The following is a 19,450-nucleotide window of genomic DNA, read 5'->3' as shown; positions in this document are numbered from 1 at the left end:
AATAAAATATGTATTTCCGATGGCTTTAGGCGACCCCTGTGTTTTGGTCATTCGACCCCTGCTGGGGTCGCGACCCACAGGTTGAGAACCGCTGTACAGCGAAGCAAGGCAGGACCTTGGACACTCGTGAGCCACGCTGGGCCCGCCCACAGCATCAGGTCTCTGGCCACTGGTCCTCCATAGGCTGGTGCTAGGTGTCGTCTGACAAAGGGCCGAGAAGAGCAACCGCAGGTAGACAGGCAAAATATAAAGGCATAAATAGTAATAGGCACTATTAAGGCATACATATATTTTTTTTAAGTCTACATTTTCACTACTTGGAAAAACTTATTCTGTTCTTTAACATAATGTTCAAAAAAACACTTCATTCACTGCCATCCTTGAGGCCACTCATTTGGAAAAGATTAATCATTAACCACAGGATTCACTATGCATATGAGCCATAACCCAGACCCAGACTGAGCCAACAGGGTTTAAACCATTAATTCTGTTGGTGGGAAATTATACCAGTGCTGGAAACTAGCCTGGTCCTTTCAGGCCTGTGAAATCGAGTGTGCACCTGGGAAGGACCCACAGACCAGTTGAGCTGGAGTACCCAGCCGACCCACGGGGTCAGGACCCTATCCCAGCAGCCCTCTCGGAGACACACCTGCGGCTCTCTGAAGTGCATCCACTGCATTCTCCAGCCCCGCTGGTGTCTGCCGATTGCACCGGGTCCCAATCTGTGTGTACAGGGCTCCAATGTTAAACAGTATGCTGGCCTTCTCCAGTAGCAAGTTCTGCTGGCTGACTGGGACCCCAGTGAGGGAGTCATACCTATTTAAAAGAAATGTGTTGTGACATTGCAGATTATTTGGCTAAGTTAATGGCATTTTGGGGTAAAAAAATGGACAAAATTTATTTCTTGAATAAAATTCAAAGATGCACATACAATGAGGCTTTCATTCCCAAACAAGATTATGGGCCTGATCATACTGAACACACAGACAAGATCACACAAAAATAAGGTTTTACAACCAAGATGTCCTTCAGTAGGTGAATGGGTAAACAAGCAGTAGTATATCCATACAGTGGAATATTATTCAGCACTAAAAAATAAGCTATAAAGGCCCTGGCCAGTTGGCTCAGCGGTAGAGCGTCGGCCTGGCGTGCAGGAGTCCCGGGTTCGATTCCTGGCCAGGGCACACAGGAGAAGCGCCCATCTTCTTTTCCACCCCTCCCCCTCTCCTTCCTCTCTGTCTCTCTCTTCCCCTCCTGCAGCCAAGGCTCCATTGGAGCAAAGATGGCCCGGGTGCTGAGGATGGCTCTGTGGCCTCTGCCTCAGGTGCTAGAATGGCTCTGGATGCAACAGAGCGACGCCCCAGAGGGGCAGAGCGTTGCCCCCTGGTGGGCATGCCAGGTGGATCCCGGTCGGGCGCATGCGGGAGTCTGTCTGACTGCCTCCCCGTTTCCAGCTTCAGAAAAATGAAAAAAAATAAAATAAAATAAGCTATCAAGCCATGAAAAGACATGTAGGAACCTTAACTGCATATTGATAAGTGAAAGAAGTCAATCTGAAAAGGATACACACAATGATTCCAACTTTATGGCATTCTAGAAAAGGCAAAACAATAGAAACAGAAGAATCAGTGGTTGCCAGGGTTTCAGAGGGAGAAGGGGGAGAGACAAATAGGTGGAGCGCAAAAATTGTATAGGGCAGTGAAACTGCTCTGTATACTGGATTAGCAGATACTTGTCATTATACATTTACCCAAATACATATAGAAGGGACTAAACCCTAATGTAAACTATGTACTCTGGGTGATAATGTGCCAATTGCAGTAAATGTACCACTCTGGTGCAGGATGATGATATTGGGGGAGGTGGTTGGTGTGTTGGCGCAGGAAGTTTATGGGAAATCTCTGTACTTTTCCTTCAATTTTGCTGTGAATCTACAACTGCCTTAAAAAAGTTATTTTAAAAATATAAGGCTTCTTGCCTGACCAGTGGTGGTGCACTAGATAGAGTGTTGCCCTGGAATGCTGAGATCCCAGGTTCAAAACCCTAAAGACGCTGGCTTGAGCACAGAATCATCTACAGAATCCCATGGTCACTGGTTTGAGCCCAAAGGTCACTGGCTTGAAGCCCAAGGTCACTGGTTTGAAATCTAAGGTCTCTGGCTTCAGCAAGGGGTCATTGGCTCAACTGGGGCCCCCAGCTCAAGGCATGTTATGAGAAGCAATCAGTGAACAACCAAAATGATACAACTACAACTTGATGCTTCTTATCTCCCTCCTTTCCGGTCTCTCCCTCTAAATAAATAAATAAATAAATAAATAAGGCTTCTCCTAAGTAAAATACAGCAATTACAAGCCCCTCATAATTCTCCCTAAAGTCTAAAAGATTCAGGATTTATTTTAAAGTTCACATGTCAATCAGCAGATAGACATGGACTCCTCCTTAATTCAAGACTGAGTCCCTTTAGTACCTTCACCAGAGCAGGCAGCTAACAGCATCTTTACAAAAAGTCATCTGCTTTTCCTTTCAAAAGGCAGGCATCAGCCCTGACTGGTTCGCTCAGCAATACAGCATCAGCCCAGCATGTGAAAGTCCCAGGTTCGATTCCCGGTCAGGGCACACAGGAGAAGTGACTATCTGCTTCCCCACCCCTCTCTCTCCCCTCTCTCTTCCCTCTCTCTTCCTATCTCCCCCTCTCTCTTCCCTTCCTCCATGGCTTGAATGGTGAGCAAGTTAGCCCTGGGAGCTGAGGATGGCTCCATGGCCTCGCCTCAGGTGCTGAAATAGCTAGGTTGCTGAGCAACAGAGTAGCGGCCCCAGATGGGCATTGCATTGCCCTGTAGGAGGCTTACCGGAAAAATCCCAGTTGGGACGCATGTGGGAGTCTGTCTCTCTGCCTCCCTGCCTCTCAATAAAAATAAATAGCATATTTTTCGATAAGACCTGACCATAAGACACACCTAGAGTTTTAAGGAGGAAAATAAGAAAAAAAAATATTCTGAACCAAATGGTATGTTAAAATATTTAATAAAATACCATATTTTTCACTCTATAAGACACACGGGCATTTTCCCCTCCACTTTTAGGGGGGGAAATGTGTGTCTTATGGAGTGAAAAATACGGTAAATAAAAATAAAAAGGCAGGCATTGTATGGGCTTGCTGTGGTACAATTTAACTCTGAATGTGATTCTGACTATTGGGATTTAGTTTCCTTTTACCCACACTCAGAGAACAGGTACAGCACTTCTGAAGTAGTTAAACAACACTAATCTTTGAAAATACTAACTACAGAAAGAACCAAACATTCTGCTTTGTTTTTAATTCAGTCTATTTCTGTTTGCAGCCCTTGTCTTTGGGACAAAACCTGATTCCCAGCCCATCTGGGACAAGAATCTTGCTTCTTGTTAGTTCCACCTCAGAGCCCAGTGTTTCCCTGATAAAATGAGCACGACACAATGCCTCTTCTCGGCTCAGTTGTTCCGAGAAGCAAAAAGGTCTGTTGGAGCCTTCTCCCCTCAGGTCCTGTTCACAAATAAACACCAGTATAAAGGGAATAACTAGAAAGAATGGTGAGGAGGAGCCTCTGTGGTGCCCATGCTCCATGCTGTGACCGAAGTGGGGCACCTACCATGTAAACAGGATCCCCATCTGATGGGTGGGTGGGAAGAATCGGCTCTCAACAAAGCCCAGCTGGAGGAAATAACTCATCAGCAGTTCAATACCGGCCTCATCCCGGCTGGGTGTCCGACAGGCCTGCAAGGAAAGGAACCACCAAGGAGATGAGCAGGTGAGGACAGAGCAGAGGCGGCTGGGAGGTGCTCCCACACGCTATTACTGTGGAGCTTGGGCTCTGCTACTGGTATCATGAACTCTAGGAGAGGTGGAAAGAGCTGGGATGAACTCAGGAGTCCCAGAATCCAGCCCCAGACATGGCAGTGGACAGGTCTCTTCCCTTCCATGATCTAATGTGACAAGTAGAACAGATGATGCCAACAGCCCCTCCCAATCACCTCCAACCATCAGCAATCTATGAGATTTCAAGTGTGATAGTGAGATATTCCCAAGACTCAACAAGCCCCAGCAGCCACTCTCCCCTCCCTGCTGCATGCAGAAACGTACTTGTCTCAGATCCATCAGATCTGCTATTTCATCTTCATATAGGTAGCTATCTTCACTGTAATGTTCCAGAATAAAATCCTGTAAGAAAAATGGGATAAGAAAATTGAGATAAGATGTGATTCAAAACCATAGAGGTAAAATAATTATGTCTAATGTGCTCCCTTTAGAAACACATAAGAATACATAGAAACCTATGGGAGATAGTCCACTATGGTGATTTTCTGAGTGATGGGGTTTATTTTCTTAATTCTGTTTATGTATATTTAAAATTTTTGCTTTTGTTGTTTCAGTAAAAAGGAAAGCTGAAGTTATTCTTTTTTAATGTCTTACAACACAGTTAAGTGACCTGCACATGAAATGATTCTAATAAACATGACAGGTATTCAGGAGCTCAGACCTGCATCCTTTGGGCTGTCCTCAAGACTGGGGCACAGTCTTCTTGGGAAAGGAAACTTGTGTGTGGGTACTGTGAAAAGGACGTTACCCTCAGGGTCTGTGATGTGAACCTTTGTGACAGCAGCTCTAACCTTTCCACAAATGAAGCGCCCCAGCGAGACTCCCTCCCAGGCCCATAGCCCCGCGTTTGACAAGCGCTCTGTGAGCTGACCAGTCATACGGCACATACTCAGGAGCATGCGCCTGTGCCAGGCACGTTCACAGCACGTAGGCTACATCAGCGAGCAAAATAGAGATCCTGCCTGGTGGAGTTTATAGTCTCATAGGGGCACAACAAATATGTGAATTACATGATATATTAGAAGAAGGCAAGTATTATAGGGAAAAAAGACAAGAGCAGTATCGGGGGTATAGAGAATATACAGTGTGTCCGTAAAGTCATGGTGCACTTTTGACCGGTCACAGGGAAAGCAACAAAAGACGATAGAAATGTGAAATCTGCACCAAATAAAAGGAAAACTCTCCCAGTTTCATACCTATTCAGTGCAGTTCGATGTGGGCTCACGCACAGATTTTTTTAGGGCTCCTTAGGTAGCTATCCTGTATAGCCTCTACAGACTCATCATTGACTGATGGCCTACCAGAACGGGGTTTCTCCACCAAACTGCCGGTTTCCTTCAACTGCTTATCCCACCGAGTAATGTTATTCCTGTGTGGTGGCGCTTCGTTATAAACACGCCGATATTCACGTTGCACTTTGGTCAAGGATTCGAATTTAGTGAGCCACAGAACACACTGAACGAAATTTCCTCTGTATCGTCCACATCTCGACTGGCATGGCCGTGGGCTGCTCTGCTGTATACACGGTGTTACGTCATCATCTGCACATGCACACATGCTGCCACCTCATCCTACAGAAACTGGGAGGGTTTTCCTTTTATTTGGTACAGATTTCACATTTCTATCATCTTTTGTTGCTTTCCTGTGACCGGTCAAAAGTGCACCATGACTTTATGGACACACTTTATTCTTATATAACACTCTCTGTGAGTGCTGGCTCTCCATGGCTGCAAGAAAGGCCAGGAGAGAGATTGTGTAATTATGCTTCCCAAGTGTCTGAAGATTTATACACTTTCCACATTAGAGTTCCTTCTACTTTTTGTCCGTTTAATGCATATCTCTATATACACCCATACATCCTCATCTTATAAAAGTGGGATTGTACTACTGAATGAATACAGTCTTGCTTTACTTTTTTTTTTACATTGGCAATGCATCAAATATTTTCATATACTATAAAATATCCTATAACATGACATTTAATGGTTATATAATCCTCCAATGTAATGAATGTACTCAATTCATTTATTCAATGAGTAAATTGATGTACCATGACAGTCTTCACGTACCATTGTTGGACTTTAAAGTCATTTGTAAGTTTTGCAATTAGAGGTAACCCCATGATAACCATCCCTGTGCAAACCTTTGATTAGTTCCTCAGAATAAATCCTGAGAAGATGTCTTGCTAGGCCCAAGGCTATGCAGAGGCTCCTGACTTTTTTTTTTTTCAATTTGGTCCCTTTTACCCAACTTTTCTTTTTGTTTCAGGATGCTGTCATAGATTTTCTTTACGACTTTACTTAAAGTGCTGATGCTTGGAATCAGTTCCTCTACAAATAAAAGGATGACTTGTATAATTTGAAATGGCATTCAAATGTTTTTAATTATGTTATTAGTGACATTAATCACAGAGGGGATAATCTGAGGGACAAGGTCACTAGGGCTTCTCTGATGCCATCCCTGACACAGGGTCAAAGGCCACCACCTAGGTGATGCTTTATAGAGCAGCATGTTGCTCTGTCAACCTCTACTGCAGACCAGCAAGAATTTTCTTGAAAGAAGAAAAATTACACTTAAAATATGATGCTAAAAGAGGCCCTGGCCGCCTGACCAGGTGGTGGCGCAGTGGATAGAGCGTCGGACTGGGATGCGGAAGGACCCAGGTTCGAGACCCCGAGGTCACCAGCTTGAGTGCGGGCTCATCTGGCTTGAGCAAAGAGCTCACCAGCTTAGACCCAAGGTCGCTGGCTCCAGCAGGGGGTTACTCGGTCTGCTGAAGGCCCACGGTCAAGGCACATGTGAGAAAGCAATCAATGAACAACTAAGAAGTCGCAACGCGCAACGAGAAACTGATGATTGATGCTTCTCATCTCTCTCCGTTCCTGTCTGTCTGTCCCTGTCTATCTCTGCCTCTGTAAAAAAAAAAAAAAAAAAAAAAAAAAAAAAAAAAAAAAAAAAAAAAAAGAGGCCCTGGCCGGTTGGCTCAGCGATAGAGCGTCGGCCTAGCATGCGGGGGACCCGGGTTCGATTCCCGGCCAGGGCACACAGGAGAAGCGCCCATTTGCTTCTCCACCCCTCCGCCACGCTTTCCTCTCTGTCTCTCTCTTCCCCTTCCGCAGCCAAGGCTCCATTGGAGCAAACATGGCCAGGGTGCTGGGGATGGCTCTGTGGCCTCTGCCTCAGGCGCTAGAGTGGCTCTAGTCGCAACATGGTGACGCCCAGGATGGGCAGAGCATCGCCCCCTGGTGGGCAGAGCGTCGCCCCATGGTGGGCGTGCCGGGTGGATCCCAGTCGGGCGCATGCGGGAGTCTGTCTGACTGTCTCTCCCTGTTTCCAGCTTCAGAAAAAAAAATATATATATATATATGATGCTAAAAGAGAAACCTTATGTTAACCTCACAGAAATCAAAGAGGATCTTGATAAAAATTCAGATATAGTAATCTGACTTTGAAATATAGTAATCTAGAATAGATTACATGTATTTATTAGATAAAAAGTATCTAGCTGAAACCCACTGTAACCATCGGGGACAAGACAAGAATTTCTACCATCATTGCTATTACTTAGCATAATTCTAAAAGTTCTCTAGCCAACAAATTAAGACAAATGAGACACAAATATTAGAAAGGAAGAAATAAAATAACTTGAAAAAAATAGTATACTAACAAAACTTCAGAGCATCAAATAATAATTCAGTTAACTGGCTAAAAAGTTAACATATAAAAGTCAATAGTCTTCCTTTCTTATACGGGCAATAGCCAATTAGAAAAATGTAACGGGGACTAATAATTTTCATAATAACATAAAAGCACAATATTTCTAGGGATAAAGATAATGTAATTAAGCAGAAAACTTAAACTTTACTGAAAGACATTAGTTATTTCATTCTTTATTTAATTCATAAAAATCATTCGTTCCTGCCCTATAAACTTACTGTTTTTTGACATCAGCAATTAGAAACATATGCATGGATAAAAATGTGCAATATTGTAAAGGTGAAATTTTGTCCAAATTAGGCTATGATTCTTTTATTTTTCATTTTAATTTTTTGGAGAGAGGCAAAGAGAGAGAGAGACAGGCACACCAAGTTGCTCCTATATGTGCCCTGACCAGGGAATCAAGCCAGCAACCTCTGCACCACAGTCTGGGTCAACACTCAATCAACCAAGCTATCCAGCCAGGGCTTCATTATTTTTATTGCCTTTTTTAGAGAGACACAGAATGAAAAGGAGAGGGGAGGGGGAAGGGAAGCATTTGTTGTTCCACTCATTCATGCATTCTCTGCTTGCTTCCCATGTGTGCCCTGACCAGGGAGCAAAACCCATAAACTTGCTGTTTCAGGATGATGCTCTTAACTGACTGAGCTAACTGTCCAGGAAAACCAGGCTATGATTCTAATGAAATTTCAATTAAAACCCAAAAGGACTTATTTTGGAAAACTTCACAAAGTACAAAAGTAAAAATGTGGAAGGAGAGCTAAGAACATTTTGAAAAGCATAGTAATAAAAGAGGCTTGCTCTATTTAATGTTGAAACATACTGGGACTAATCAGTGAGAAATGGACAATGAAACCAAATACGGATCTGAAACAGACTGAAGCAGGTGGAGAATCAGGTACATAACTAAAGTCAGAATTCCATGGAAGTGGAAAAGGCTGAAGTACCCAACAGGTCCTGGCAGGAAGGAGGTGGCACACACAAATGGTGTGACTGATGTGAGTTTAACAAAACAACTATTACAGTGGTGTGGATGGTATGAGACCTCCAGAACCATTAGAATTCCAGAGCTAGAGGGTCAAAAAAGAGAAGGGGCTTTAGAAATGGGGAGAGGTGGGTACAAAACAGCCATCATGACCTTCCCCAAGGGAATGCAAAAGGAAGCCAGTTGAGGGAGCCAGCAATAAATGCTCAGCTTCCTTCTTTTTCTACCCTCTCATCTTCTGCTGGTGCTCCTCCCCCTTGGCCATACCCAGTGGGAAACCACAGAGCAGGAGCCACTTGCTGCCTCTCTGGCACAAAGCAGGATGGAGGACGGTGGATGGTGAGGAGTGGGGGGTGAGAGGGAAGGAGGGGAACAGACGGCATCCAGAACTACGGATGGATTCTTTTTTTTGTCTTTCTTTTTAAAATTTTATTTATTGACTTTAGTGAGAGAGGAAGGAAGAGAGAGAGAGAGAGAGTGAGAGAGAGAAAGAGAGAGAGAGAGAGAAACATCCATCTGTTCCTATATGTGTCCTGACTGGGAATCAAACCAGTAACCTCAGTGCTTCAGGACGATGCTCTAACCAACTGAGCTACCCAGCCAGGGCCACAGATGGATTCTTTATACTTCATTCAAGAAACACTGGCTACCCCTTTAGTGAAAATAAAAAGTTAAAGCCTTATACCTCACATTTTGCCCCAAAACAAATTCCAGATAGATTAAAGATTTTGTTAAAATTTTTTTTAATGAAGTACTAGGAGAAACAATATCAAAATATTTATGACATCTTGGTGTTAGAATACCTTTCTGAAAATGTCAGCAAGGCAGAATTGTAAAGAGAAGAATTGATAAGTTTAACAATATAAAATCTGTACTGAGAAAGAAAAAAATATATATATACTTTAAGATAATATTTTTACTTATTGATTTTAGTGAGAGGAAGGGAAAGAGAGAGAGAGAGAGCAAGAGAGACATGTCCTATATATGCCCTGACCAGGCATTGAACCGGCAACCCCTACACTTCAAGACAATGCTCTAACCCAGTGGTCTCCAACCCCTGGGCCGTGGACCGGTACTAGTCCGTGGGCCATTTGGTACCGGTCCGCAGAGAAAGAATAAATAACTTACATTATTTTCGTTTTATTTATTATTTAAGTCTGAACAATGTTTTATTTTTAAAAAATGACCAGATTCCCTCTGTTATATCTGTCTAAGACTCACTCTTGACGCTTGTCTCGGTCACGTGATACATTTATCTGTCCCACCCTAAAGGCCGGTCCGTGAAAATATTTTCTGACATTAAACCGGTCTGTGGCCCAAAAAAGGTTGGGGACCACTGCTCTAACCCACCAAGCTATTCAGCCAGGGCTATATATGTACTTTTCAAACTGGTTATTGCTTATATAACAAATGTTAAAGAAAAAAAATTGAGAGAAATATTTGTAATGTATATAATCAAGGATTATTATCCTTCGCATGTTTTCAAAAACTGTTTTAAGTAATAAGAGCAACACTATGGGAAGCAAATGACAAAAACAGTCACTTTGAAAAGGAGAAACGTAAGGAGCAGATAAACATACATGAGAATGTATTCAAGCCTCTTTCTGATCAAAGAAATGCAAACTAAAATAAGGTGTCCCTTTTGCCTGATTTCACAAAAATCAGAAAGATAGATTTTTAAAAATCAAAATGATGACTGGTACAGAGTGTAACCAAAGGTGCAGGAAGATGAGCCGTCTACACGCTGGAAGGAGTGTAGGCAAGACCACTTTTGGTAGGAAGTTAGATGATAGAACATGCATCTTTGACCTACCAAATTCACATCTAGAAATTTATCCAAAGGGAATATTCAGCAAAATGTGCAAAGATGCTCAATAGAGAGCTGCTGACAGTAGCAAAGGTTGGAAGCTGCCTATAGAAAGAAAGAAATAACTGCCTTGTTAGCACAAGGAGATACCACGCTATGCTTTTTTGGAAGGGAGGAGTCACACAGTCCCATGAGACAGGCCCCTGGCCAGAGGAAGAGTCCAAGTGTCCAAAAATTATATGCTGAGCAAGTTACAGAGCTTAGTGCGGAGAGGTGGTGTGATCTCTACACTTCTTGGTATTTTTTGGATGCTTTAGAATGCTGTTCATAAAAATAAGTAAAGCTCTACTTAAAAGCATTAAAAAAGAACTTAAATTCTCTGGAAAGAAAATTTTGACAGTGCTTTTTAATGAGGACATTTTAAAGCCTATTTATTTAAAATAAAACCAAGTCACACTGTGAGGCTTTACTGATCATTAAATGTCACACAGACATACGCATCAGATTTGAAAGACAATGAATTGCTCTAATTAATTCTGTAGCACCTGTCTGTTACTCTGAAGCACAAATGTGAAAGGGAGGAAACAAAATGTCCTCCCTTTCAAACGTTCTCATTTTTTGCCCGACCAGGCAGTGGCACAGTGGGTAGAGCATCAGCCTGGGATGCTATGTACCCAGGTTTGAAACCCTGAGGTCACCTCCTTGAGCACAAGCTCATCTGGCTTGAGTGTGGATCACCAGCTTGAGCGTGGGGTCACCGGCTTGAGCATAGGATCATTGACATGACCCTATAGCAGCTGGCTTGAGCCTAAAGGTTGCTGGCTTGAAGCCCAAGGTCACTGGTTTGAGCAAGGGGTCACTAGCTCGGCTGGAATGCTCTGGTTCAGGCACATATGAAAAAGCAATCAATGAACAACTAAGGTGCCACAACTATGAGTTGATGCTTCTCGTCTCTCTCCTTTCCTGTCTGTCCCCCTCACCCTCTCTTAAAAAAAAAAAAGTTCTTATTTTTGTATAACTGACATTTCTAGAGTCCCTTTTAAGGCTAAAATGATATGGTTGAAAGCCTCAGCTGAAAAGCAGTTGGCCATGCCCATATGTGATTTTTTTCACTGGCTTTTTTTGTTTGTTTGTTTTTTGTTTTTTGTATTTTTCTGAAGCTGGAAATGGGGAGAGACAGACAGACTCCAACATGCGCCCGACCGGGATCCACCTGGCACGCCCACCAGGGGTGACGCTCTGCCCACCAGGGGGCGATGCTCTGCCCCTCCAGGGCATTGCTCTGCCGCGACCAGAGCCACTCTAGCGCCTGGGGCAGAGGCCAAGGAGCCATCCCAGTGCCCAGGTCATCTTTGCTCCAATGGAGCCTCGGCTGCGGGAGGGGAAGAGAGAGACAGAGAGGAAGGAGGGGGGGGGTGGAGAAGCAAATGGGCGCCTCTCCTATGTGCCCTGGCCAGGAATCAAACCCGGGTCCCCCGCACGCCAGGCCGACGCTCCACCGCTGAGCCAACCGGTCAGGGCCAAAATAATGTCTGCTTCTTTTTTTTTTTAATTTTTATTTATTCATTTTAGAGAGGAGAGAGACAGAGAGGAGAGAGAGACAGGGAGGAGGAGCTGGAAGCATCAACTCCCATATGTGCTTTGACGAGGCAAGCCCAGGGTTTCGAACCGGCGACCTCAGCATTTCCAGGTCGATGCTTTATCCACTGCACCACCACAGGTCAGGCCTTCACTGGTTTTAATGTATAATTCAGCATGTAAGACATTTGGGTTCTTACTGATGCCCATGAAATTCCCAAGTTTCTCAAGAGTTTCCCTTTAAATTGCCTACATTCTTGCAGCTCTGATACTGAGCAATGAATTAATTCTTAAGGAAACTATTCTACAAAAGCAACTAAGGACATTTCCACAGACAGAACATTTGAGTCTCGCAAACCTACAACAAGTGTCACATCTAAAAGTTCAAATAGTCTGTGAAAAGTTGGCATGAAGCTGTGGTTCCTGGATTGTTTCCTACTCCGATGACCCAATCTCTGGTGATCCCGGGTCCTGCCAGACCGCCAGCATGGAGTCAAGTGCACAAGCTTTCAAAGCATTAACAGATGGCCTTTTTTCTTTTCAGATTGTTTTTAAAAGGACAAATTCTATTGTGCCCAAAGTGCCTTATGATAATTTTTTCTTTTCTAAACTAAAAGTAGTCCCAAATGAGTCAACTAAAAGGATTACTATGAAAAGAAACATAATTCTTTGAAACATTTTTCATGATGTTGGGATTAATTCTTACATCCATGCCTGTGTGGAAAGCTCAGAGACAGGCACTGCCTTCCACCCCATCTCCACTTTCTCCTCTTAAGTGGAAGTTTGAGGTGAGTCATTAAAACTCAGGCTGGTGGAGCTGAGAAGAGGAGGAACAGAAGGGCATTCCAGGCTTGAGGAAGCCTTTCCTGGCCCTAGCCGGTAGGCGGGACATTTCCTGCTGCCTCCAATCACAGCACCTCTCCCACTTCCCACCTGAACCATCCAGGCAGGGCCTGTGACATTATCAGATAGTTATCAGAGTATTGTGCTGCTCACCAGAGACATACACGTTAAGAGGAAGCCAGATATTGTTCACTTTGAAAAGGTGAATATATAATTTACATTTAATAAAGCAAATTTATTTTTTTTTTTAAAAAACAAAGTGTCTGGCCAATGGTGGTGCAGTGGATAGAGCATCCACCTGGAACGCCAGTGTCGCAGGATTGAGACCTGAGGTCGCTGGTTTGATTTCTGGTCAAGGCATGTATGAGAAGCAATCAATGGCACAACTACGTGGAGCAAGCTGATGCTTCTCTCTCCCTTCCCCTCACTCTTTCTCTCTCTCTTCAATTAATGGAAAACTTAAAAATAAAAAGAATGCAAAAGGGATGCACCAGGTTCTCTTTGTGGCCTGCCGAGGGGGCTCAGGGTCACCCTGCAAAAATCAACTGACACTTGGCCCACTGAGCCTAAAGCCACTTGTAAGAAATAGTAAATTACTACATATTTTTTCTTAAATGACAATTCTAGCTCCTGTTGCTGTGAGATTTACCTTGAGAAAGACTGAAAAGTCAACATCTTTGGTTTCTTTCAGGCCAAGCGGAATCAGCGGTATTGTAAACGTCTCCCTATAAGAAGCACAGCAGGTTTATGAACTTCCCTATGCCGGTCACTCTGCACCCACAGCTACCCCCAGCAGCCCATCGCAGGTCCCCACCCTCTCCTTACACCAACCCTAGCACCAGTTTATTTTCCATAAAGATGACTCTGGTCACAGCCCTGTCTCTGTTCTAAAACTGGTCCTGGGCCGTGGCCGGTTGGCTCAGTGGTAGAGCGTTGGCCTGGCGTGCAGAAGTCCCGGGTTCGATTCCCGGCCAGGGCACACAGGAGAAGCGCCCATCTGCTTCTCCACCCCTCCCCCTCTCCTTCCTCTTTGTCTCTCTCTTCCCCTCCCGCAGCCGAGGCTCCATTGGAGCAAAGATGGCCCAGGCGCTGGGGATGGCTCCTTGGCCTCTGCCCCAGGCGCTAGAGTGGCTCTGGTCGCAACAGAACGACGCCCCGGAGGGGCAGAGCATCGCCCCCTGGTGGGCGTGCCGGGTGGATCCCGGTTGGGTGCATGCGGAAGTCTGTCTGACTGTCTCTCCCAGTTTCTAGCTTCAGAAAAATACAAAAAAAAAATAAATAAATAACTAAATAAATAAATAAATAAATAATAAAAAATAAATAAAACTGGTCCTGGTCCCAGCCTAACACACAAGAGCCTACCACCATCTCAATCAAGCTATCCCTCCAGTCTCAACCCTTCCTTCAGTAACTGTGCTGAGAACCGGCTACGTGCTTGGGCCTGTGCCTGGGTCCCTCCTCTCCCGCAGCCCCTCCAGCCATAGGCTCCCGGGGCCTGTCCTTGGGTCCCTCCTCTCCTGCAGCCCTCCAGCCATAGGTTCCTGGGTGCCTCTTCCTTGAGGTCTATCTCTAAGTATCTCACCACCTGCAGGAGAAAGGCCTTGAGGGCAGAGTGTCGTGTCCTCCCCCCCAACTAAATGCTCCTAGCTCTCGGCCCAGGGTCAGGCCCTGGCTGGCTGCTTCGCCTCCATCTCCTCTCCCCCCACTGACTACTTGGTTATCCCACAGGTTACCCTGGAAGTGCACCCTGAGCCTGGTTCTTAGGGGCAGGGCCAACAGGAAGTGAACCTGGCTCAGGCTGTGCTCTGCAAACAGGGATTTAGCTCCCTGACAAGTAACAGGAGACCTTCTGGGGCTCCTCAGCCCAGCTGGGCAAGAAGGCCAGGAATGCTGAGCAGGGCAGTAGACAACGCAGTTGTAAGTTGAAACTGCCTCTGTGGCAGAGAAAAACAAGGGGGCTGTGCTCAAAGCAGGGGAAATATAACAAGGGTGCGTGCCTCTCCAAAGCCCACAGGGAAAGCTGGACCCTGCTGGAAGGAGATGAGGATGGACCATGCCACTCTTCTCTGTCCCCAGCGCCTTCCTGTCCTCACCCCACACAGGACTGGGGGCAAGATCTGCTCTTCCTGTGACTGGCCAGGAGCAGCCAGTATCCTGAGGACCCCTGGCAGGGCACCCCAGCTCCACTCTTGGGCTAACCTCCAATCTCCCTGTGTTTTCTCATCTGCACATGAGTTTGTTTCTTTCTAGCCTACCTTGCCAAAGTGTTTCAAGATCAACTGTGCCAAGAAAGAAGCAATCTACTTTGAAAACAGGGAGGAGGCGGATTCAAATGCAAGGTGGTGGCATTATGAATGTGTATACCTCTCTCCCCTCCTCCCAATGGCCCAGGGATGGACTGCCCATTTTAGAGCCAGGCTGTGATCACACTGGGGCCCTAGCCGCATGTTTCTGTGGGAGGTCTTCACAGTGGACATCCCTGAGCTTCAGTACAGCAAGTGGGAATAGGAAGCAGCCTCCATTTATGCCCCACGTATGGCCTTGCCACACCTCCTCAAGGAACCCTGACCTTTTGGGCAAACCCTGGAACTTAGTACCAGAGTGTAGGCTGGAGAAACCTTTCACTTGTTCTGATTAGGTGTTCGAAACCACACAGGGGGCCCACAGCTAAGCCAGCCTGGTCCACTGGCTGAACCAGACGTCACAGAGGGAAGAACAGAGGTTTCACAGGTTTCACCGGATAACCCTTACTAATGCTTTCCCTCTGGTTCTCTGGGAAAAAAAAAAAAAAGCCCATGCACAGGATTGGGGACAATCAGAAAAACCGCATTCCAAAGATGACTCAAGGCTCTCAAATGTCGTCCTTCTGTTAATCCAGGGAATGATTTTCTGACTGAGTTTCCCCTGGGGCTCCTCCCCTACCTTTTGAGAACTCTCACTTCCCCACACAGAGAAGTAGGCAAATTCTTCCGTGGAACTTCTCAAAATTATTTCTCCCTAAAGATACATTTCTCATCTTGGGGTAGGGGACTCCTTGAGCTCTCCAGGAGGCCACACCTTAACACCTTGCCTCCCAAACAATCCCTCAGGAATACTTCTGAAGTTAGACCATCTGTCCCACAAATATTTAATGGGATACATTTCTGAAGTGTCTCAGTTGCAACCTCTCCTCATGAAACTCACACAAGTCCCCTAATTTTTGATACAAAAGTAGTTTGGACATTTTGCATTCTATCAACCCAGAATTAGGTCCTGTGCATGGTGGTGAGGTTGAGAGGAAAGGAGGCAGGGTGACTGGGGTCCACCCGGCAGGCCGACTCTCAGAGCTAACCACAGAAGTGCTGCCAGGGCATCTTTATGGCTGAGCCACCCAGCCCATGAGAGATGCCATCTCCTTGCCTGGACCCAGCTACACAGTTCTCCATAAAGCTATGTTCCGAGGGTCCCAAGACAAATAAATGCCCTTTTGTCCAACTCCCCAGGTGTTCCCAACAAATTCCAGAGGTTCATCCCGGCACCTTTCTCCTTCCCAGAACTAATCATTTCCTTGCTTCCCAAAGTGGGGATGCCACACCCTCAGGGCTATCTTTGCACCATTCCTGGTGTGGCATGTTCTGAGGCTCAGAAAGTCATGGAAGAAGCGCTACCCCCACTTACTCTGTGCTCTGATAGACTCCCACCGAGATGTTGAGCCCCTCCAGCTCTTCCTTGAGCATCTGCAGGTCCGAGTTCACAAAGCTCAGTTCCAGGCGCACCTGCTCACGTACCTTCTGGTTTGTGGCTGCTCTGTTAAAAGAGGGGGGAGAGAAGCACCGTCAGCCAGGTATCCCAGTTGCTAGGTGAGTAGAATCCCCAATCCTTGCAGGAAAGCTCTGAGGGTCCTGCCCTGGCTGGATAGCTTGGTTGGTTAGAGCATATTCCGGAAGAACAGAGGTTACCGGTTCAATCCCTGGTCAGGACACATCCAGGAACAGATTGATGTTCCTCTCTCTCTCTCTCTCTCTCTCTCTCTCTTTCTCTCTCTTTCCTTCTTCCTTTCTCTCTAAAATAAATAAAATAAACATTAAAAAAAAGAAAGTTAAGAAAAGAAAAAGCTCTGAGGGTCCACCTGCAGATGTGAGTGCCAGATGTGATCGGATAAGGTGTCTCAGGGATGCCAGGCACCTATCCCATTTTGAGCCACACCTACCAGTAAATAAATGGACCTTAGACATAGCTAATGAGACTGAGCTGTCAGGCATAAATCCTAAGCTATCTCTGCAAAGAATTAGCTTTGAGAAGAGAATAGAGAACTATTCCCATGAATTAATCTCTTAAAAGGAAACTGATAAAAGAATAGCCTCATTCTATGAGGCTAATATTACCCTGATCCAAAATAAGAGAAAGATATCACAAGAAAACAAAATGACATACCGATATCCCTCATAAGTAAATATGTAAAATTTCTCAATAAAATATTAGCAACTTGAACCTAGCAACACATAATAAGGATTATATACCATGACCAAGATGGATTCATCCCAGGATTACAAGGTTGGCTTAACATCTATAAATCAAATAATGTAACAGAAAAAAGGACAAAAAACACATAGCCACCTTAATAGATGCAAACAAACAAAAACAGAACAGTACAGGTATACCTGAAGGATATTGCCGAACTGGTTCCAGACCACCACAATAAAGTGAGTATTGTGATAAAGTGGGTATTGCCATAAAACGAGTATCACAATAAAGCAAGTTGTGATCTTTTGGCTGGTGGAGAGTCTTGCCTTCACCTTGTAAAATATGCCTGGCTGGGTAGCTCAGTTCGTTAGAGTGTCATCCTGATACACTCAGGTTGTAGATTTGATACCCGGTCAGGTCACATATGAGAATCAACCAATGAATGCATAAATAAATGGAACAACAAATCTCTCTCTCTCTCTCTCTCTCTCTCTCTCTCTCTCTCTCTCAAATCAATCAATAAATAAAAACTTGAAAAGAACTTTATACCAAAAATAAAATCTTCAAAAAAAAATGCAGTATCTGTGAAGCACAATAAAGTGAAGAGCAATAAAGTGAGGTGCAACTGTGGATGACAAAGTCCAACTCAGATTTGTGATAAAAATTTTAAACAAACTAGGAATAAAAGAGAATTTACAAAACTTTATAAAGAACATCTATGAACACCCATAGCTAGCATCACATTTCATGGTGAAAGACGGATGCTTTCTCCCTTGTGGTCAGGAAGAAGGCAAAGATATCCACTTTGCCTTTTCTAATTAACAATGTATTGAAAGATAAAGCCAGTCACAATAAGGTAAATAAATTAAAGACATCTATTTGGATTGGAAAGAAGGCATAAAACTGTCTTTATTCACAGATGACATAATCTTGTACCTAGAAAATATACAGGCATCCATGAAATAAATACTAAAATGAATAAACTTAGCAAGGCCACAGGATATAATTCAATATACAAAAATCATTTTCTTTCTATATACTAGCAATGAACAATCTTCAAATGAAATTAAGAAAATTTTATTCACAATAGCATCAAAAAGAACAAAATACTTAGGAATAAATTTAATAAAAGAAGCACAATATTTCTATACAGAAAACTTCAAAACATTGCTGATATGTTAAATATTGTATTTATAAATTAGAAGACTCACTTGTCAAGATATCAATTCTCTATTCATATTTTCTATTGATATAAAATTGCAAATTAAATCCTGTAAGCTTGCCTGACCAGTGGTGGTACAGTGGATAGAGCATCGATCTGGGACACCGAGGTCCCAGGTTTGAAATCCTGAGGTTGCCAGCTTAAGCGTGGGCTCATCTGGCTTGAGCGCAGGTTCACCAGCTTGAGTGAGGTCACTGGCTTGGCTGGAGCCCCTAGGTCAAGGCATGTTTGAGAAGCAATCAATGAACTAAAGTGATACAACTACAGTTTGATGCTTCTCATTTCTCTCCCTACTGTCTGTCTCTCTCACTTAAAAATTTTAAAAAAAGCCTGACCCAGCGGTGGTGCAGTGGATAGAGCGTCGAACTGGGATGCAGAGGACCCAGGTTCGAGACCCTGAGGTCGCCAACTTGAGCGCGGGCTCATCTGGTTTGAGCAAAAGCCCACCAACTTGAACCCAAGGTCGCTGGCTCCAGCAAGGGGTTACTCGGTCTGCTGAAGGCCCGCGGTCAAGGCACATATGAGATAGCAATCAATGAACAACTAACTAAGGTGTCGCAACGCGCAATGAAGAACTGATGATTGATGCTTCTCATCTCTCTCCGTTCCTGTCTGTCTGTCCCTGTCTATCCCTCTCTCTGACTCACTCTCTGTCTCTGTAAAAAATAAATAAATAAATAAATAAATAAAATTTAAAAAATATATAAAACAAACAAACAAAAATTAAAAAAAGGCCCTGGCCGGTTGGCTCAGCGGTAGAGCGTCGGCCTAGCGTGCGGAGGACCCGGGTTCGATTCCCAGCCAGGGCACATAGGAGAAGCGCCCATTTGCTTCTCCACCCCTCCGCCGCGCTTTCCTCTCTGTCTCTCTCTTCCCCTCCCGCAGCCAAGGCTCCATTGGAGCAAAGATGGCCCGGGCGCTGGGGATGGCTCTGTGGCCTCTGCCCCAGGCGCTAGAGTGGCTCTGGTCGCAACATGGCGACACCCAGGAGGGTCGCAACAT

At 44.7% G+C, this 19,450-nt stretch overlaps 1 protein-coding gene across 1 annotated transcript in view; it reads right to left on the bottom strand.

Annotated features, from left to right (window-relative positions):
* RHPN2 (rhophilin Rho GTPase binding protein 2) overlaps positions 1 to 19,450 on the bottom strand; it is a 59,831-nt gene that overhangs the window by 16,039 nt on the left and 24,342 nt on the right. Inside the window, exons 3-7 of the mRNA XM_066242724.1 lie at positions 16,441 to 16,569; positions 13,433 to 13,508; positions 4,118 to 4,195; positions 3,627 to 3,751; positions 650 to 816 (exon numbers count right to left, since the gene is read on the bottom strand). Of these exons, the coding sequence (XP_066098821.1) occupies positions 650 to 816; positions 3,627 to 3,751; positions 4,118 to 4,195; positions 13,433 to 13,508; positions 16,441 to 16,569 (575 nt within the window). The remainder of the gene's footprint in view (positions 1 to 649; positions 817 to 3,626; positions 3,752 to 4,117; positions 4,196 to 13,432; positions 13,509 to 16,440; positions 16,570 to 19,450) is intronic.

The sequence above is a fragment of the Saccopteryx bilineata genome, chromosome 9 (assembly GCF_036850765.1).
Source record: "Saccopteryx bilineata isolate mSacBil1 chromosome 9, mSacBil1_pri_phased_curated, whole genome shotgun sequence".
In the NCBI taxonomy this organism is placed as follows: Eukaryota; Metazoa; Chordata; class Mammalia; order Chiroptera; family Emballonuridae; genus Saccopteryx; species Saccopteryx bilineata.
This window is presented reverse-complemented; position numbering and strand designations above follow the sequence as displayed.